This window comes from Somniosus microcephalus, chromosome 14 (genome assembly GCF_052327205.1).
Source record: "Somniosus microcephalus isolate GS21.2 chromosome 14, FLI_Smic_1.0, whole genome shotgun sequence".
NCBI classification, from domain to species: domain Eukaryota; kingdom Metazoa; phylum Chordata; class Chondrichthyes; order Squaliformes; family Somniosidae; genus Somniosus; species Somniosus microcephalus.
This window is the reverse complement of record NC_141000.1, coordinates 91,288,017-91,308,951: the sequence shown is the minus strand read 5'-3', so window position 1 is coordinate 91,308,951 and position 20,935 is coordinate 91,288,017. Positions and strand designations below refer to the sequence as shown.

General features: G+C 51.9%; 1 protein-coding gene across 1 annotated transcript in view; it reads left to right on the top strand.

The window, feature by feature from the left end:
* The window catches only part of LOC147107693 (zona pellucida-like domain-containing protein 1), a 163,741-nt gene that overhangs the window by 110,686 nt on the left and 32,120 nt on the right, over positions 1-20,935 (top strand). Inside the window, exons 3-6 of the mRNA XM_086007424.1 lie at positions 17,126-17,307; positions 17,412-17,484; positions 20,077-20,174; positions 20,264-20,344. Coding sequence (XP_085863550.1) covers positions 17,126-17,307; positions 17,412-17,484; positions 20,077-20,174; positions 20,264-20,344 — 434 coding nt within the window. The remainder of the gene's footprint in view (positions 1-17,125; positions 17,308-17,411; positions 17,485-20,076; positions 20,175-20,263; positions 20,345-20,935) is intronic.

Genomic DNA, 20,935 nt, shown 5'->3' with positions numbered 1-20,935 from the left:
TGGGGTGGAAAGGTAAGGTGGGATGGAACGGTAAGGTGGGATGGAGCCGTAAGGTGGGATGGGACGGAAATGTAGGATGTGGCGGAATGGTGGGATGGAGCCGTAAGGTGGGATGGGATGGAAAGATGGGATGGGGCGGAAAGTTGGGATGGGGCGGGAAGGTGGGATGGGGCGAAAACGTGTGATGTGGCGGGAAGGTGGGATGGGGCGGAAAGGTGGGATGGAGCGGTAAGGTGGGATGGGGCGGAAAGGTGGCATGGGGCGGGAAGGCGGGATGGGGCGAAAAGATGGGATGGGGCAGTAAGGTGGGATGGAGCGGAAAGGTGGGATGAGGTGGGAAGGTGGGATGAGGCGGGAAGGTGGGATGGGGCGGAAAGGTGGGATGAGGCGGGAAGGTGGGATGTAGCTTTAAGGTGGGATGAAGCGGTAAGGTGGGATGGGGCGGGGAGGTGGGATGGGGCGGTAAGTTGGGATGGGGCGGTAAGTTGGGATGGAGCGGGAAGGTGGGATGCAGCGTAAGGTGAGTTGGAGCGGTAAGGTGGGTTGGAGCGGTAAGGTGGGATGGAGCGGTAAAGTGGGATGGGGCGGTAAGTTGGGATTGAGCGGTAAGGTGGGATGGGGCGGTAAGGTGGGATGGAGTGATAAGGTGGGATGGAGCGGGAAGGTGGGATGGGGCGGTAAGTTGGGATGGGGCGGTAAGTTGGGATGGAGCGGGAAGGTGGGATGCAGCGTAAGGTGAGTTGGAGCGGTAAGGTGGGTTGGAGCGGTAAGGTGGGATGGAGCGGTAAAGTGGGATGGGGCGGTAAGTTGGGATTGAGCGGTAAGGTGGGATGGGGCGGTAAGGTGGGATGGAGTGATAAGGTGGGATGGAGCGGGAAGGTGGGATGGGGCGGTAAGTTGGGATGGGGCGGTAAGTTGGGATGGAGCGGGAAGGTGGGATGCAGCGTAAGGTGAGTTGGAGCGGTAAGGTGGGTTGGAGCGGTAAGGTGGGATGGAGCGGTAAAGTGGGATGGGGCGGTAAGTTGGGATTGAGCGGTAAGGTGGGATGGGGCGGTAAGGTGGGATGGAGTGATAAGGTGGGATGGGGCGGGAAGGTGGGCTGAGGTGGTAAGTTGGGATGGGGCGGTAAGTTGGGATGGGGCAGTAAGTTGGGATGGAGCGGGAAGGTTGGGTGGGGCATTTAGGTGGGATGGGGCGGTAAGGTGGGATGGAGCGGTAAGGTGGGATGGGCCGATAAGGTGGGATGGAGCGGGAAGGTGGGATGGAGCGGTAAGTTGGGATGGGGCGGGAAGGTGGGATGCAGCGTAAGGTGGGTTGGAGCGGTAAGGTGGGTTGGAGCGGTAAGGTGGGATGGAGCGGTAAGTTGGGACTGAGCTGTAAGGTGGGATGGGGCGGTAAGGTGGGATGAGGTGGTAAGTTGAGATGGGGCGGTAAGTTGGGATGGAGCGGGAAGGTGGGGTGGGGCATTTAGGTGGGATGGGGCGGTATGGTGGGATGGAGCGGTAAGGTGGGATGGGGCGATAAGTTGGGACGGAGTGGAAAGGTGGGATGGGGCGGTAAGGTGGAACTGGACAGTAAGGTGGGATGGAGCGGATAGGTTGGGTGGAGTGGTAAGGTTGGATGGAGTGGGAAGGTGGGATGTGGCGGGAAGGTGGGATGTGGCGGTAAGGTGGGATGGAGCGGTAAGGTGGGAAGGAGCGGTAAGGTGGGATGGGGCGGAAAGGTGGGGTGGAGCAGTAAGTTGGGATGGGGCATTAAGGTGGGATGGAGCAGTAAGGTGGGATGGGGCGGGAAGGTGGATTGGGGCGGGAAGGTGGGATGGGGCGGTAAGGTGGGATGGGAAGGAAATGTGGGATGGAGCGGTAAGTTGGGATGGGGCGGGAAGGTGGGATGGGGCATTAAGGAGCAGTAAGGTGGGATGGGGCGGGAAGGTGGAATGGGGCGGGAAGGTGGGATGGGGCCGTAATTTGGGATGGGGCATTAAGGTGGGATGGAGCAGTAAGGTGGGATGGGGTGGTAAGGTGGGATGGGGCGGAAAGGTGGGATGGGGCAGTAAGGTGGGAAGGTGCTGTAAGGTGGGATGGGGCAATAAAGTGGGATGGGGCAGAAAGGTGGGATGGGGCGGTAAGGTGGGATGGGGTGGGAAGGTGGGATGGGGCGGAAAGGTGGGATGAAGCAGTAAGTTGGGATGGGGCATTAAGGTGGGATGGAGCAGTAAGGTGGGATGGGGCGGGAAGGTGGATTGGGGCGGGAAGGTGGGATGGGAAGGAAAAGTGGGATGGAGCGGTAAGTTGGGATGGGGCGGGAAGGTGGGATGGGGCGGTAAGGTGGGATGGGAAGGAAAAGTGGGATGGAGCGGTAAGTTGGGATGGGGCGGGAAGGTGGGATGGGGCATTAAGGAGCAGTAAGGTGGGATGGGGCGGGAAGGTGGAATGGGGCGGGAAGGTGGGATGGGGCCGTAATTTGGGATGGGGCATTAAGGTGGGATGGAGCAGTAAGGAGCAGTAAGGTGGGATGGGGCGGTAAGGTGGGATGGGGCGGAAAGGTGGGATGGGGCAGTAAGGTGGGAAGGTGCTGTAAGGTGGGATGGGGCAATAAAGTGGGATGGGGCGGAAAGGTGGGATGGGGCGGGAAGGTGGGATGGAGCAGAAAGGTTGGGTGGAGCGGTAAGGTGGGATGGGGCGGAAAGGTGGGATGGAGCGGTAAGGTGGGATGGAGCGGTAAGGTTAGATGGAGCGCTAAGGTGGTATGGAGTGGGAACGTGGGATGGGGCGGTAAGGTGGGATGCGGCGGGAAGGTGGGATGGAGTGGAAAGGTTGGGTGGAGCGGTAAGGTGGGATGGGGCAGAAAGGTGGGATGCGGCAGGAAAGTGGGATGGAGCGGTAAGGTGGGATGGAACGATAAGATGGGATGGGGAAGTAAGGTGGGATGGAGCAGTAAGGTGGGATGGAGCCGTAAGGTGGGATGGGATGGAAATTTGGGATGTGGCGGAATGGTGGGATGGAGCCGTAAGGTGGGATGGGACGGAAAGGTGGGATGGGGCGGAAAGGTGGGATGGGGCGCAAAGGTGGGATGGGGCGAAAAGGTGGGATGGGTCGGTAAGGTGGGATGGAGCGGAAAGGTGGGATGAGGCGGGAAGGTGGGATGAGGCGGGAAGGTGGGATGAGGCGGAAAGGTGGGATGAGGCGGGAAGGTGGGATGGAGCATTAATTTGCGATGGAGCGGTAAGGTGGGATGGGGCGCGGAGGTGGGATGGGGCGGAAAGGTGGGATGGAGCGGTAAGTTGGGATGGGCGGGAAGGTGGGGTGGGGCATTAAGGAGCAGTAAGGTGGGATGGGGCGGGAAGGTGGAATGGGGCGGTAAGGTGGGTTGGGGCGTTATGTTGGGATGGGGCATTAAGGTGGGATGGAGCAGTAAGGTGGGATGGGGCGGGAAGGTGGAATGGGGCGGGAAGGTGGGATGGGGCCGTAAGTTGGGATGAGGCAGGAAGGTGGGATGAGGCGGGAAGGTGGATTGGGGTGGGAAGGTGGGATGAGGTGGTAAGGTGGGATGGGATGGAAAAGTGGGATGGAGCGGTAAGCTGGGATGGGGCGGGAAGGTGGGATGGGGCATTAAGGAGCAGTAAGGTGGGATGGGGCGGGAAGGTGGAATGGGGCGGTAAGGTGGGATGGGGCGGTAATTTGGGATGGGGCATTAAGATGGGATGGAGCAGTAAGGTGGAATGGGGCAGGAAGGTGGGATTGGGTGGTAAGTTGGGATGGGGCATTAAGGTGGGTTGGGGCGGTTATGTGGGATGGGGCGGAAAGGTGGGATGGGGCGGTAAGGTGGGATGGAACGGTAAAGTGGGATGGAGCGGTAAGGTGGGAAGGAGCGGTAATTTGGGATGGGGCGGTAAGTTGGGGTTGAGCCGTAAGGTGGGATGGGATGGAAATTTGGGATGTGGCGGAATGGTGGGATGGAGCCGTAAGGTGGGATGGGATGGAAATTTGGGATGTGGCGGAATGGTGGGATGGAGCCGTAAGGTGGGATGGGGCGGGACGGTGGAATGGGGCGGGAAGGTGGGATGGGGCGCTAAGTTGGGATGAGGCATTAAGGTGGGATGGGGCGGTTGTGTGGGATGGGGCGGAAAGGTGGGATGGGGCGGTAAGGTGGGATGGAACGGTAAAGTGGGATGGAGCGGTAAGGTGGGAAGGAGCGGTAATGTGGGATGGGGTAGTAAGGTGGGATGGGGTGGTAAGGTAGGATGAGGCAGTAAGGTGGGATGGAACGGTAAGGTGGGATGGAGCGGTAAGGTGGGAAGGAGCGGTAATGTGGGATGGGGTAGTAAGGTGGGACGGGGCGGAAAGGTGGGATGGTGCGGTAAGGTGAGATGGAACGGTAAGGTGGGATGGAGCGGTAAGGTGGGAAGGAGCGGTAAGGTGGGATGGGGCGGTAAGGTGGGATGGGGCGGTAAGTTCGGATGCGGTGGTAAGGTGGGATGGGGTGGGAAGGTGGGATGGAACAGTAAGGTGGGATGGAATGGTAAGATGGGATGGAGCGGTAAGATTGGATGGGGCCGTTAGGTGGGATGGGGTGGAAAGGTGGGATGGAACGGTAACCTGGGATGGAACGATAAGATGGGATGGGGAAGTAAGGTGGGATGGAGCGGTAAGGTGGGATGGAACGGTAAGGTGGGATGGAACGGTAAGGTGGGATGGAGCCGTATGGTGGGATGGGATGGAAATTTGGGATGTGGCGGAATGGTGGGATGGAGCCGTAAGGTGGGATGGGACGGAAAGGTGGGATGGGGCGGAAAGGTGGGATGGGGCGGGAAGGTGGGATGGGGCGAAAAGGTGGGATGGGGCGGTAAGGTGGGATGGAGCGGAATGGTGGGATGAGGCGGGAAGGTGGGATGAGGCGGGAAGGTGGGATGGGGCAGAAAGGTGGGATGAGGCGGGAAGGTGGGATGGAGCATTAATTTGCGATGGAGCGGTAAGGTGGGATGGGCGGGGAGGTGGGATGGGGCGGAAAGGTGGGATGGAGCGGGAAGGTGGGATGGGGCGGAATGGTGGGATGGAGCAGTGAGATGGGATGGAGCGGTAAGGTGGGATGGAGTGGGAAGGTAGGATGTGGTGAGAAGGTGGGATGTGGCGGTACGGTGGAATGGACCGGTAAGGTGGGAAGGAGCGGTTAGGTGGGATGGAGTGGGAAAGTGGGATGTGGTGAGTAGGTGGGATGTGGAGGTAAGGTGGAATGGACCGGTAAGGTGGGCAGGAGCGGTTAGGTGGGATGGGGCAGAAAGGTGGGATGGAGCGGTAATTTGGGATGGGGCATTAAGGTGGGATGGAGCAGTAAGGTGGGATGGGGGCGGGAAGGTGGAATGGGGCGGGAAGGTGGGATGGGGCGGTAAGTTGGGATGGACCGGTAAGGTGGGAAGGAGCGGTTAGGTGGGATGGGGCGGGAAGGTGGGATGGAGCAGTGCGGTGGGATGGAGCGGTAAGGTGGGATGGAGTGGGAAGGTGGGATGTGGTGAGAAGGTGGGATGTGGAGGTAAGGTGGAATGGACCGGTAAGGTGCGAAGGAGCAGTTAGGTGGGATGGGGCAGAAAGGTGGGATGGAGCGGTAATTTGGGATGGGGTATTAAGGTGGGATGGAGCAGTAAGGTGGGATGGGGCGGGAAGGTGGAATGGGGCGGGAAGGTGGGATGGGGCGGTAAGGTGGGATGGGACGGAAAAGTGGGATGGAGCGGTAAGTTGGGATGGGCGGGAAGGTGGGATGGGGTGGGAAGGTGGGATGGGGCGGTAGGTTGGGATGGGGCATTAAGGTAGGATGGGGCTGGAAGGTGGGATGGGGCGGAAAGGTGGGATGGAGCGGTAAGGTGGGATGGGGCGGTAAGGTGGGATGGGACGGAAATGTGGGATGGAGCGGTAAGTTGGGATGGGCGGAAAGGTGGGATGTGGCATTAAGGAGCAGTAAGGTGGGATGGGGTGGGAAGGTGGGATGAAGCGTTAAGGTGGGATGGAGTGGTAAGGTGGGAAGGAGCGGTTAGGTGGGATGGAGCGGGAAGGTGGGATGGAGCAGTGAGGTGGGATGGAGCGGTAAGGTGGGATGGAGTGGGAAGGTGGGATGTGGTGAGAAGGTGGGATGTGGAGGTAAGGTGGAATGGACCGGTAAGGTGGGAAGGCACAGTTAGGTGGGATGGGGCAGAAAGGTGGGATGGAGCGGTAATTTGGGATGGGGCATTAAGGTGGGATGGAGCAGTAAGGTGGGATGGGGCGGGAAGGTGGAATGGGGCGGGAAGGTGGGATGGGGCGGTAAGGTGGGATGGGACGGAAAAGTGGGATGGAGCGGTAAGTTGGGATGGGCGGGAAGGTGGGATGGGGCAGGAAGGTGGAATGGGGCGGTAAGGTGGGTTGGGGCGGGAAGGTGGAATGGGGCGGTAGGTTGGGATGGGGCATTAAGGTGGGATGGAGCAGTAAGGTGGGATGGGGCGGGAAGGTGGAATGGGGCGGTAGGTTGGGATGGGGCATTAAGGTGGGATGGGGCTGGAAGGTGGGATGGGGCGGTAGGTTGGGATGGGGCATTAAGGTGGGATGGGGCTGGAAGGTGGGATGGGACGGAAATGTGGGATGGAGCGGTAAGTTGGGATGGGTGGAAAGGTGGGATGGGGCATTAAGGAGCAGTAAGGTGGGATGGGGCGGGAAGGTGGAATGGGGCGGTAAGGTGGGTTGGGGCGGTAAGTTGGGATGGGGCATTAAGGTGGGATGGAGCAGTAAGGTAGAATGGGGCGGGTAGGTGGGATGGGGCCGTAAGTTGGGATGGGGCATTAAGGCGGGATGGGGCGGGAAGGTGGGATGGGGCGGAAAGGTCGGCTGGAGCGGTAAGGTGGGATGAAGCGTTAAGGTGGGATGGAGTGGTAAGGTGGGATGGAGCGGTAAGGTGGGATGGAGTGGTAAGGTGGGATGGAGCGGTAAGGTTGGATGGGGCAGAAAGGTGGGATGGGGCAGGAAGTTGGGATGGGGCAAAAATGTTGGATGGGGCGGTAAGGTGGGATGGAGCAGAAAGGTGGGATGAGGCAGGATGGTGGGATGAGGTGGGAAGGTGGGATGGGGCGGAAAGGTGGGATGAGGCGGGAAGGTGGGATGGAGCAGTAAGTTGGGATGGGGCATTAAGGTGGGATGGAGCAGTAAGGTGGGATGGGGCGGGAAGGTGGATTGGGGCGGGAAGGTGGGATGGGGCAGTAAGGTGGGATGGGATGGAAAAGTGGGATGGAGCAGTAAGTTGGGATGGGGCGGGAAGGTGGGATGGGGCATTAAGGTGCAGTAAGGTGGGAGGGGGCGGGGAGGTGGAATGGGGCGGGAAGGTGGGATGGGGCGGTAAGTTGAGATGGGGCATTAAGGTGGGATGGAACGGTAAGGTGGGATGGAGCGGTAAGGTAGGAAGGAGCGGTAATGTGGGATGGGGTAGTAAGGTGGGATGGGGCGGTAAGGTAGGATGGGGCGGTAAGGTAGGATGGGGCAGTAAGGTGGGAAGGAGCTGTAAGGTGGGATGGGGCGGTAAGGTGGGAAGGAGCGGTAATTTGGGATGGGGCATTAAGTTGGGGTTGAGCCGTAAGGTGGGATGGGGCGGTAAAGTGGGATGGGGTGGGGAGATGGGATGGAACAGTAAGGTGGGATGGAATGGTAAGATGGGATGGAGCGGTAAGATTGGATGGGGCCATTAGGTGGGAGGGAGCGGTAAGGTGGGATGGAACGGTAAGGTGGGATGGAGCCGTAAGGTGGGATGGGATGGAAATTTGGGATGTGGCGGAATGGTGGGATGGAGCCGTAAGGTGGGATGGGACGGAAAGGTGGGATGGGGCGGAAAGGTGGGATGGGGCGGGAAGGTGGGATGGGGTGAAAAGGTGAGATGGGGCGTTAAGGTGGGATGGAGCGGAAAGGTGGGATGAGGCGGGAAGGTGGGATGAGGCGGGAAGGTGGGATGGGGCGGAAAGGTGGGATGAGGCGGGAAGGTGGGATGGAGCATTAATTTGGGATGGAGCGGTAAGGTGGGATGGGGCGGGGAGGTGGGATGGGGCGGAAAGGTGGGATGGAGCAGGAAGGTGGGATGGAGCGGTAAGATGGGATGGAGCGTTAAGGTGGGATGGAGCGGTAAGGTGAGATGGAGCGGTAAGGTGGGATGGAGCGGTAAAGCGGGATGGGGCAGCAAGTTGGGATTGAGCGGTAAGGTGGGATGGGGCAGTAAAGTGGGATGGAGCGGTAAGGTGGGATGGGGCGGTAAGATGGGATGGAGCGGTAAGGTGGGATGGGGCGGTAAGGTGGGATGAAGCGGTAAGTTGGGATGGGGCGGTAAGTTGGGATGGGGCGGTAAGTTGGGATGGAGCGGGAAGGTGGGATGCAGCGTAAGGTGGGATGGAGCGGTAAGGTGGGATGGAGCGGTAAGATGGGATGGAGCGATAAAGTGGGATGGGGCGGTAAGTTGGGATTGAGCCGTAAGGTGGGATGGGGCCATAAGGTGGGATGAAGCGGTAAGGTGGGATGGGGCGGTAAGGTGGGATGAGGTGGTAAGTTGGGATGGGGCGGTAATTTGGGCTGGGGCGGTAAGTTGGAATGGAGCGGGAAGGTGGGGTGGGGCAGTAAGTTGGGATGGGGCGGTAAGTTGGGATGGAATGGTAAGGTGGGATGGAGCGGGAAAGTGGGATGGGGCGGTAAGGTGGGGTGCAGCCCTAAGGTGGGATGGGGTGGGAAGGTGGGATAGGGCAGAAAGGTGGGATGCGGCAGGAATGTGGGATGGAGCGGTAAGGTGGGATGGGGCGGTAAAGTGGGATGGGGCGGTATGGTGGGGTGGAGCGGTAAGGTGGGATGGGGTGGGAGGTGGGATGGTGTGGAAATGTGGAATGGAGTGGACAGTTGGGATGGGGCAGTACGGTGGGACTGGACGGTAAGGTGGGATGGGGCTGTAAGGTTGGGTGGAACGGTAAGGTGAGATGGGGCGGGAAGGTGGGATGGGGCGGAAAGGTGGGATGCGGCGGGAAGGTGGGATGGAGCGGTAAGGTGGGATGGGGCGGTATGGTGGGGTGGAGCGGTAAGGTGGGATGGGGCGGGAAGGTGGGATGGGGCAGAAAAGAGGGATGGAGCGGGAAGGAGTGGTAAGTGGGGTGGAGCGGTAAGGTGGGATGGGGCGGGAAGGTGGGATGGGCAGAAAGGTGGGATGGAGCGGGAAGGTGGGATGGAGCATTGAGGTGGGATGGAGCGGTAAGGTGGGATGGAGTGGGAAGGTGGGATGTGGTGGGAAGGTGGGATGTGGTGAGTAGGTGGGATGTGGCGGTAAGGTGGAATGGACCGGTAAGGTGGGAAGGAGCGGTAAGGTGGAATGGGGCAGAAAGGTGGGATGGAGCGGTAATTTGGGATGGGGCATTAAGGTGGGATGGAGCAGTAAGGTGGGATGGGGCGGGAAGGTGGAATGGGGCGGTAAGATGGGATGGGACAGAAAAGTGGGATGGAGCAGTAAGTTGGGATGGGCGGGAAGGTGGGATGGGGCATTAAGGAGCGGTAAGGTGGGATGGAGCGGGAAGGTGGAATGGGGCGGTTAGGTGGGTTGGTGCGGTAAGTTGGGATGGGGCTTTAAGGTGGGATGGAGCAGTAAGGTGGGATGGGGCGGGAAGGTCGAATGGGGCGGGAAGGTGGGATGGGGTGGTAAGTCGGGATGGGGCATTAAGGTGGGATGGACGGGAATTTGGGATGGGGTGGAAAGATGGGATGGAGCGGGATGGTGGGATGGGGCGTTAAGGTGGGATGGAGCGGTAAGTTTGGATTAAGCGTTAAGGTGGGATGGAGTGGTAAGGTGGGATGGAGCGGTAAGGTGGGATGGGGCGTTAAGTTGGGATGGAGCGGTAAGGTGGGATTAAACATTAAGGTGGGATGGGGCGGTAAGGTGGGATGGAGCGATAAGGTGGGATTAAACATTAAGGTGGGATGGGGCGGTAAGGTGGGATGGAACAATAAGTTTCGATCGAGCGGTAAGGTGGGATGGAGCTATGTGGTGGGATGGAGCGGTAAGGTGGGATGGAGCGTTAAGGTGGGATGGGGCGGTAAGGTGGGAAGGAACGATAAGGTTCGATCGAGCGGTAAGGTGGGATGGAGCGGTATGGTGTGATGGAGCGGTATGGTGGGATGTGGCGGTATGGTGGGATGGGGCGGTATGTTGGGATGAAGCATAAGTTGGGATGGAGCAATGAGGTGGGATGAAGCGGTAAGGTGGGATGAAGCATAAGGTGGGATGGAGCAGTAATGTGGGATGGAGCGGTAAGGTGGGATGGAATGGTAAGCTGGGATGAAGCATAAGGTGGGATGGAGCAGTAACGTGGGATGGAGCATAAGGTGGGACAGGGCGGTACGGTGGGATGGAGCGGTGAGGTGGGATTGAGCGGTATGGTGGGATGTAGCAGGCAGGACCGGGACCGATGTCCTAGGGGGAGTGTTTGCGAGTGCTGTTGGGGAGGGTTTAAACTAAAATGGCAGGGGATTGGGAACCTGTGCAGGGAGACAGAGGACAGGGAAGCAAAGATAGAAGCAAAAGACAGGAAGGAGGAAAGCAAACGTGGAAGTCAGAGAAATCAAGTGTGTAAATCAAACATGGCCACAGTAAACAATATTTCTAAAAGGTCTAAGAGTGTTAAAAAAACACGCCTGAAGACTTTGGCCTAGAAATTGAGTTTGCCTCCGCCAGGGCTGTAGCGCCCGAAATTTAGTGCCAGCGTTAATTGCTGCTGCGCCCGCCAAAAATTCAGCTGCGCCGCGCCCAGACGGCTGCGGGCGCTAATGGAGGGTGTCAGCGCCTCGCAATGGGCGCTGAATGCAGGATTGCGGCGCTAATCCCCCGCTGCGGCACCCGATGCGGTGCGGCAGGCTGGGGTACTGCAGGCCTCCTCCTTCTGTTAAGGAGGAGCTGCCTGCAGCCGACCGCTGGCCGGTGGAATCGCACGAAAAATGAGCCCGGCACCTCGGAGAAGTGCCGGGCTCGTGGCCCACACACATCTGTGCCGCGGGGGGGTGGTGGAGGAGTCCGGGGAGGGAGGTGCGGGCAGGCGGCCGCCGGGAAAGCGGCCGGCCGCCGCGCCACCTTAATGCGCCGGCGCTAAGTCCAGCAAGAAACTTTTGAAAAATCGTTGGTTGCGGCTGCCACGGGCGAGGCGGCCGCAACTGAATTTCGGCGTCCGACCGCGTTACCACGGCAACCGGGACGCTGCGCACACCGATGACGTCATCGGTGCCGGCGCAGCGCTACCGGCTAACGCCGATGGTAGGGCCCAAATCAATTTCCGAAGCGGCTATAATTCCGGCGCAAGGCCCTCCAGCGCCTCTAATTGGGCGCTAACCCCACTCAATTTCTAGGCCTTTGTGTCTTAATGCGAGGAGCATTCGTAATAAGGTGGATGAATTAGCTGCGCAAATAGATGTAAACAGATATGATATAATTGGGATTACGGAGACATTGCTCCAGGGTGACCAAGGCTGGGAATTCAACATCCAGGGGTATTCAATATTCAGGAAGGACAGGCAAAAAGGAAAAGACGGTGGGGTAGCATTGCTGGTTAAAGAGGAGATTAATACAATTGTAAGGAAGGATATTAGCTCTGATGATGTGGAATATGTATGGGTAGAGCTGAGAAATACCAAGGGGCAGAAAGCATTAGTGGGAGTTGTATACAGACCCCCACACAGTAATGCTGAGGTTGGGGATGACATTAAACGGGAAATTAGAGATGCATGCAATAAGGGCACAGCAGTTATAATGGGTGACTTTAATCTACATATAGATTGGTCTAACCAAATTAGTAACAATACTGTGGAAGAGGAATTCCTAGAGTGTATACGGGATGGTTTCCTGGTCCAATATGTCGTGGAACCAACTAGAGATCAGGCCATCTTAGACTGGGTATTATGTAATGAGAAAGGATTCATTAGCAATCTTGTTGTGTGAGGCCCCTTGCGGAGGAGCGATCATAATATGATAGAATTCTTCATTAAAATGGAGAGTGAAGTAGTTGATTCAGAGACTTGGGTGCTGAATTTAAATAAAGGAAACTACAATGGTATGAGGCACGAGTTGGCTAGGATGGATTGGGGAATGTTACTTAAAGGGTTGGCGGTGAATAGGCAATGGGAAACATTTAAAGATCGCATGGATGAACTACAGAATTTGTTTATCCCTGTTTGACATAAAAATAAAACAAAAAAGGTGACACAACCATGGCTAACAAGGGAAATTAGGGCTAGCATAAGATCTAAGTAGAGGACATATAAATTGGCCAGAAAAAGCAGCAAACCTGAGGATTGGGAGCAGTTTAGGATTCAGCAAAGGAGGACAAAGGGATTAATTAAGAGGGGGAAATAGAGTATGAGAGTAAGCTTTCAGGGAACATAAAAACTGACTGTTAAAGCTTCTATAGATATGTGAAGAGAAAAAGATTGGTAAAGTCAAGCGTAGGTCCCTTGCAGTCAGAATCAGGGGAATTTATAATGGGGAACAAAGACATGGCAGACCAATTAAATACATACTTTGGTTCTGTCTTCACAAAGGAGGACACAAATAAACTCCCAGAGATGTCGGGGAACATAGGGTCTAATGAGAGGGAGGAACTGAATGAAATCAGTATTTGTATGGAAATGGTGTTAGGGAAATTGATGGCATTGAAGGCCAATAAATCCCCAGGGCCTGATAATCTACATCCTAGGGTACTTAAGGAAGTGGCCCTAGAAATAGTAGATGCATTGCTGGTCATCTTCCAAAATTCTATAGACACTGGAACAGTTCCCATGGATTGGAGGGTAGCTAATGTAACCCACTATTTAAAAAAGGTGTAGAGACATCGGTAGTGGGAAAAATACTAGAGTCCATTATAAAAGATGTAATAGCAGAGCACTTGGAAAACAGTGACAGGATCGGACAAAGTCAGCATGGATTTACAAAAGGTAAATCGTGCTTGACTAACCTACTGGAATTTTTTGAGGATGTAACTGGTAGAATAGATAAGGGAGAACCAGTGGATGTGGTGTATTTGGACTTTCAGAAGGCTTTCGATAAGGTCCCGCATAAGAGACTAGCATGCAAAGTTAAACCACATGGGATTGGGGGTAAGGTACTGAGTTGGATAGAAAACTGGTTGGCAGACAGGAAGCAAAGAGTTTGAATAAACGGGTCTTTTTCCGAGTGGAAGGCAGTGACTAGTGGGGTACCACAGGGATCGGTGCTAGGACCCCAGTTATTCACAATATATATAAATGAGCTAGACGAGGGAACTAGATGTAATATCTCCAAGTTTGCAGATGACACAAAGCTGTGTGGGCGTGTGTGCTGTGAGGAGGATGCAGAGAAACTCCAGTACGATTTGGACAGGTTGGGCGATTGGGCAGATGCATGGCAGATGCAGTATAATGTGGGTAAATGTGAGGTTATCCACTTTGGTGGCAAAAACAGGAAGGCAGATTATTATCTGAATGACAATAGATTGGGAAAAGGGGAAGTGCAACGAGACCTGGGTGTCCTTGTGCACCAGTCGCTGAATGTAAGCATGCAGGTGCAGCAGGCGGTTAAGAAGGCAAATGGTATGCTGGTCTTCATAGCGAGAGGATTCGAGTACAGGAGCAAGGGTGTCTTGCTGCAGTTGTACAGGGCCGTGGTGAGGCCACATCTTGAGTATTGTGTGCAGTTTTGGTCGCCTTATCTGAGGAAGGATGTTCTTGCCATGGAGGGAGTGCAGCAAAGATTCACTAGACTGATACCTGGGATGGCAAGAATGACGTATGAAGAGAAATTGGATCGATTAGGCTTAGATTCGCTAGAGTTTAGAAGAATGAGAGGGGATCTCATTGAAACTTATAAAATTCTAACAGGACTAGACAAACTAGATGCAAGAAGGCTGTTCCCGATGGCGGGGAAGTCCAGAACCAGGGGTCACAGTCTAAGTATAAGGGGTAAGCCATTTAGGACTGAGATGAGGAGGAATTTCTTCACCCGGAGAGAGGTGAACCTGTGGAATTCTCTACCACAGAAGACAGTTGAGGCCAATTCATTAAATATATGCAAGAAGGAGTTAGATATATTTCTTAAGGCTAAGGGGATCAAGGGATATGGGGAGAAAGCAGGGACAGGGTACTGAATTTGGATGATCAGCCATGATCGCATTGAATGGCGGAGCAGGCTCAAGGCACCGACTGGCTTACTCCTGCTCCTATCTTCTATGTTTCTATGGATCATAAGGTGGGATGGAGCGATAAGGTGAGGATGGGGAGGTAAGGTGGGATGGAGCATAAGGTGGGATGGAGCGGAAAGGTTGAATGGAGCGGTAAGGTGGGATGGAATGGTAAGGTGGAATGGAACGGTAAGGTGGGATGGAGCGGTAAGGTGGGGTGGAGCGGTAAAGTGGGGTGGGGCGGCAAGGTGGGACGGGGCGGTAAGGTGGGATGGAGCGGTAAGGTGGGATGAGGCCGTAAGGTGGGGTGGAGCGGTAAGGTGGGATGGAGCGGTAAGGTGGGACGGAACGGTAAGGTGGGATGGAGTGTTAAGTTGGGATGAGGCCGTAAGGTGGGATGGAGCGGTAAGGTGGGACGGAGCGGTAAGGTGGGATGAGGCGGTAAGGTGGGACGAAGCGGTAAGGTGGGATGGAGCAGTAAGGTGGGATGGGGTGGTAAGTGGGACGGAGCGGTAAGGTGGGACAGAGCGGTAAGGTGGGATGAGGCGGTAAGTTTGGATGAGGCAGTAAGTTTGGATGGAGCGGTAAAGTGGGAAGGAGCGGTATGGTGAGACGAGGCGATAAGGTGGGACAGAGCGGTATGGTGGGACAGAGCTGTATGGTGGGACAGAGCGGTAAGGTGGGATGAGGCAGTAAGGTGGGATGGAGCAGTAAGGTGGGATGGGGCGGTAAGTGGGATGGAGCGGTGAGGTGGGATTGAGTGGTAAGTTGGGACGGGGCGGTATGGTGGGACAGAGCGTTAAGGTGGGACGGAGCTGTAACGTGGGATGGAGCATTAACGTGTGATGGAGCGGTAAGGTGGGATAGAGTGGTAAGGTGGGGTGGAGCGGTAAGATGGGGTGGAGCGGTAAGGTGGTGTGGAGCGATAAGGTGGTGTGGGCACACGGGAAACTGTGGAGTCGAGGAACACTCCTGCTCCTCTTAGTTCCACAGTAATGTATTTTTTTTAATTTAAGCTTGAAGGGATAATTACAAGTCCTAGCCCTTTCGGGCTACTCCAGATCAGGCGTATTCCCCAGACGTTCACCTTCAACTTAAGTTAGAGATAGCCGAATACTACAAGACGCTTAAATGGGTCTAAAGGTTCAGGCTATCTCTCCCTAAAGGAAAGGAATGACTGAAGATGTTACCATCCTCCAGATAGCATCTTTAATAAGTTTAACTAGGCTGTAACCTTCCGGATATTATGGCGGTCCGGAATAGTCCCCAAAATTCTGCAACTCCTTACAAAAGAGTGTTCAGAAATTGGGTTCACGAGTTTATACAGAATTACTCTTTGAGACAATTCTAATAATATATAATTTTATTTAAGGGCTGACATTCATTTAACAGCTGTTGAATCAGTCGCAACATTAACAATTCAAAATACAGATAGCTTACATTTCTTATTTCTCAGAGATCCTTATTTTCAAATCTTTACTTTGTTACATTTCTACATTTATTACTTATCTCTAAATCCAGAACATCCACCAAAATCAATTATTTTGATTACCCGAGACTCAAAGTTAAAAACTTACAGAGCGTGCCTGTGAAGTTGAGAAACGCGTGGCCCGTTCAGCGAGTTCTAACTTTCTGTTTGAAAAGCTCTTATTTTTATACCCTTTTTGCAGTGGTTTATTCTTTGAAGTTCTCTGCTGATGTCAGCTAATTGTCTTTTTTATTCTCTCTTTTGAATGCTTTCTATTCTTACTGTCAATTCAACTTTTGCATGCATAATTATGTCTCTACCTTTAGGTGTTTCAAAAACCATCATAAAAACAATATAACAGCTATGGTTTCTGTTTGATGCCATTCTTACAAAATTCTTTCATTCAATTCTTAATATTGGCTTAATTGGTTTTTAGCAGACATTGAGTCTCCTTACTGCTCCAAGTTCAATATAAACACAATGTAATTGCTTGGTGTATCTATTGAAGTCATATCTTCAAAGTGTTCTTATTGGTATCATATGTATGTATAAATTAAAGACACTTTGACAGAGTGTTTCATGCATTTCTAGCTATCTCAATTGGTTGCTTATTTAATTGTGTTTCCCGTCTTCCAAGTTTAACATAAAAATTATTTGACCAGCAGGTATTTCTTTTACTTGATGTCATCTTTTCAAAGGCACTTGCCTCTTTTAATGTTTGTGTTTCTGTTCAATGTGTTAGCTGGTAACACCTTAAACTGGGCATTTTCGTTGTGTTCCCTCCAAACTCTAGACCTTTCGGAAGCGCCAAACTGCCATTTCAATTGGGTAATTATTTTAGTACATTTAACTAATTCCCATTTCAAAGCTTGTTTGGTTTTTACAACTTTGTTAAACAACTGATCTTTATCTCAGAAGCCTGTATTTCTGTTTGCAGCCTGTGTCTCCGAGGCTTTAGGTTTTTAAACCCAGTATATCATGTATTAATAATATCAGTATTCTGTTCATATTATGGTGTATCTTTCTGAAATATGGCTTATTCCCTCATAAGCTTACCTGTTGGTGGCAGCCACTGCTTGTGCTGCAGTGGCTTTTGAAGAAGCCTGAGCGGAGCTGGACCGGCTCCTCCTCCACTCATCGGAAAACAATTTCCCAGAGGGATCCGTAAACAGGCATTAGTCCCCTCATTAACATATACCCAAGACGCCTAAAAAATGGACCCAACAAATTTAACAGTGGCTGGAACACACACGCGGATTGCGCGCCGACCTTCTCGTTGCTAAATTTGTCATCATTGCACCCATTTTATGATCGAAAGATCGGTCCAAAACATACCAATTTTTACCCCAGTGAGCAGCAAGTCACCTAACACTACGAGCTCTCTTTCAGCTTCTCCCGTAGTAAGTTATATTCCCAAGACGTACATGTGCCTCCTAGTTTGAGCTGTAGAATCAGTAAAAATTGTCTTGTGAACTACTTTATAGGTCTCCGCTACTCAAGGACTCAATGCATTAGGCAATATTTCGATGGTGCAATTTGGGAACATTTCAGGTTACATTGACACTCCAGACCCACCAACCATTATTAGCTATCTGCCAGGACTATTGTACAAGTATAGCTGCAGCTACCCACTGGAGTACCTTATCAACAACACCCAACTTGCTTCGTAAGTTTACATTTTAATTGGAAAAATATTTCAGCACATTTGTTATAGTACATGACAAGTATTCCTGCTCAGTTGTTAAAGTACTTTTAAAAAATTATTTTTAGATCATCTGCAGCAATTTCCGTGAAAGACAGCAATGGTACATTTATCAGTACTTTGAACTTACTCCTGTACAATGTAAGTTTGTCAACAACTTTCTTCTAATAAGATCTCTTCTTTGTTATTGAAATAGCAATAGTCAACAAAGCCATGCTTCTCTTTATAGTACAGTTCAAAATTATGAAATGAGTGCAAAATTGCTGATGAAAAACATTTCCAAACCATGCCTTATTTTGCTTTCTGTATTGCATATATATTGTCTGCACAGCAGATATTTTAAGTTTCAAACTCTTGAACTGACTTAGTATCAGTTTGGCTCAGTAGCAGAATTTTTCATCTTGTAGGTTCAATCCTTACTCCATAACTTGGTTGACACTTCAGTGCAATACTGATGGAGTGCTGCATTATCAGATGTATGTTCCCCATGAATTTCCATTATCTACCAAAATCATGGGAAGCACAACTGTGATACCCCATCCATCAGCTCAAACATTCACTCCTTCCCTTCACCACTGGTGCACCGTGGCTGCACTGTGCACCATCTACAAGATGCACTGCAGCAACTCGCCAAGGCTTTTTTGACAGCAGCTCCCAAACTGCGACCTCTACCACCTAGAAGGACAAGGGCAGCAGGCGCATGGGAACACCACCACCTCCAAGTTCCCCTCCAAGTCACACACCATCCTGACTTGGAAATATATCGCCGTTCCTTCATCGTTGCTGGGTCAAAATCCTGTAACTCCCTCCCTAACAGCACTATGGGAGTACCTTCAACACACGGACTGCAGCGGTTCAAGAAGGCAGCTCCACCACCTTCTCAAGGGCAATTAGCGACGCCCACATCCCATAAATGAATAAAAAATATATACTCCCAACATTTGAGGTGCTGCGCTGGGTACACAATTCATTAAATAGGCCCTGTACAATACATCATAGAACAGAATCACATCTGAGATCTGTGGATAGGGACTTCAATAACACTGGGAAAATATATAATTTAACTAGTTCATCTCAGAGGGATTGATGATGGATAAAACATTTAAAAATGTGTCTCTCTTGCTGTCTATCTTGTGTCACACTCAACAATTCTTTCTCTTGGCCTCTCTTTGTTTTTCAGTTTGTCTTCTGCTCTCTCCCTCGCTCTATATGACTCTCACACATTTTCTGTTATTGTCTCTATGTCCGTCTCTGCAACTTGTCAGTATTTCCGCCTCCCTCCTTGCGGAAGTGTTTTCTTCCCTCTGTTTCCTCATTGCTCGGTATTAATTGCCATTTCTTTATATGCCTCTAACACGTTGCTTCAGTCAGTTGATTTTTTTCCCACCATTTTTAAAGCCCAGAGCAAGTAGCAAATGTCTGAAATTTGTATTGAAAGTGGGTGGAAGAGGCTGCGGCCAGGGCTGGAGACAAGTGGGGAAGAAACTGTTCGGAAGAAGTTGAATGTAAGAGAGAAACTAGGTGCCAGATTTTGGGTTAATAGAGAACAAGGGGAGGGGGTGGAAGGTTGGCCTGGTTGGGAGGAGTGGAATGTGGGGCCTGGGTTAGAAAGGCAGGGCCAGTACCTTGGATGGACATCTAGTGTGGGCTGGATGGCCTTCCTCTTGCAATAGATCCAGAGCTGCAGCCCTGACCAATATTGACATGTCCAGGAGCACTGCAAAATACATGGGTGAGAGAGAAACTGAAAGGAGCAGAGGGACCAGGCTCTAGGATGTATTGGAGTTAGGAGGGTTTGGGCCAGGAGGAAGCAACAAGTTCACATCAGGAAGGATTAGGAAATAGCAGGAAGTGGGGAGGCCATCAGAATGGAGGCTGAAGTATAAGAGGAAAGGGAGATTGCACAGTTGGAAAAAACAGCCTGGGTGGGAGAGTTTCTAGGAGGAAGCCGAGATTAAGAGGATCAAAGCTGGGTTAGGTTAGGAAGGAATTGAACAGAGGCCGAGGTTTGAGTCTGGGAGCTTCCGGTTACTTAAAATACCCGGAGTAGAGGATTAACAAAGGAAAACATGGAGAGCTATCATGACAGCTGAAAATAGTTCAATTTTTTTTCCAGTGACCTGATTAGTTTGTGATATAACATAGACCAATCACCAATGTAAGATGCTCACTAAAATATTACAATCATCCAATATTACAGACACACAGATGTAAAGCTTTTAGCTATATTATTAGAAATGTACATTTTATAAATAAGTAAAATGAAACACACCAAAATTATACATGGATCATTGCTCATTGTCATTCACTTCTGCTTAGTGTTCACAGGGTTTAGGTATAGAATGAGACAATAAACACTTCATGGGACATAACAGTTCCTGCGCTTCTTAGTCAGGGGTGGGGGGAGAGGAGAGTTGTATCTGTGGAGGGCAGGGCTAAACAGTCCAGTTGGAATAATGTGGTGTTTTATTTGATTTGCTTTGCCAACAGGAAGTATTTTTGCAGAACTTTGCCACACGATAAGATTAGAGATCATAATAGAGTACAGTACATGGTATGAGGAAAAAGCATGCTTGATTGACTGAATGTTCTGTTCCCATTTTACATTTTGTTATAGTCTCCCTATGCAGTACTAACATAGAACTATACATTACAAGCTGGAAGGTGGGGGCCTCCATTCATTTGCCTGGCAAGTAGAGCTGAGAACTTTGAATGATCTTTTTATTTCTCCAGGATTCAGCCTACAATCTCCCGCTCGTGATACCAACCGCAGGTTTGCCTTTAAAGACCAAGGTATATGCAGCTGTGAAAGCTACAAATCTAGACGGAAGGTAACAACTTGATTTTCAAATTTAATTTGATCCATTATAAATATGATATATATTTCTGATTTTTTTTTAATGTCCTGTTGTTTGTGTAGATGGCATGTCTTCATGGATTATTGTTACACCACACCTTCTGGTAATCCAAATGATGAACATAGATATGATCTTTTCTTCAGGTGAGTAGTTTCTTTCTGTATGAACCATTGTACCTCTTTCTGGCTTCCTATCCACGAGTTCAACAAGTCAAAATATATATCCTATATTTTGGGTTGCATTTGGTAAGGTTTGAAATAAGTATAAATAAATAAAAATCCAAACAGCTTTTAGAAGCTCTGAACTCAAAATAAAACTTTAAAATGTCCAGCAAAGTTTACGCCGATTTCCTAATACCCATTAATGTGACAGTTAAATCAAATCTAAAGCTACAGCCATTTTTAAACATTATCATAAAACATAGATAAGCAAGTTGCTCAACCTCAGGGTCCATGAAGTGTCTGCCATGCTGAGCACTATTTAAACCTACACTAGAAGGGAGACCTAGGGGTCAGGGTGGAGGATTTGCCTGCCAGCATTTTTCACCCAGCCTCCATCTGTCACATACACCTAATGACAGAGCTGAGATTGAAAGTGTGTCATACAGGTAGATACAAGCAAGAACCTGAATCACAAGCATTATTACCCTACTGTACCATCAGGTCTTCCCATTGCAGCTCCCAGGACGTCAGCCCATGCATCCCGCCAGCTTCCCATCGGGAGTTAAGGATTCC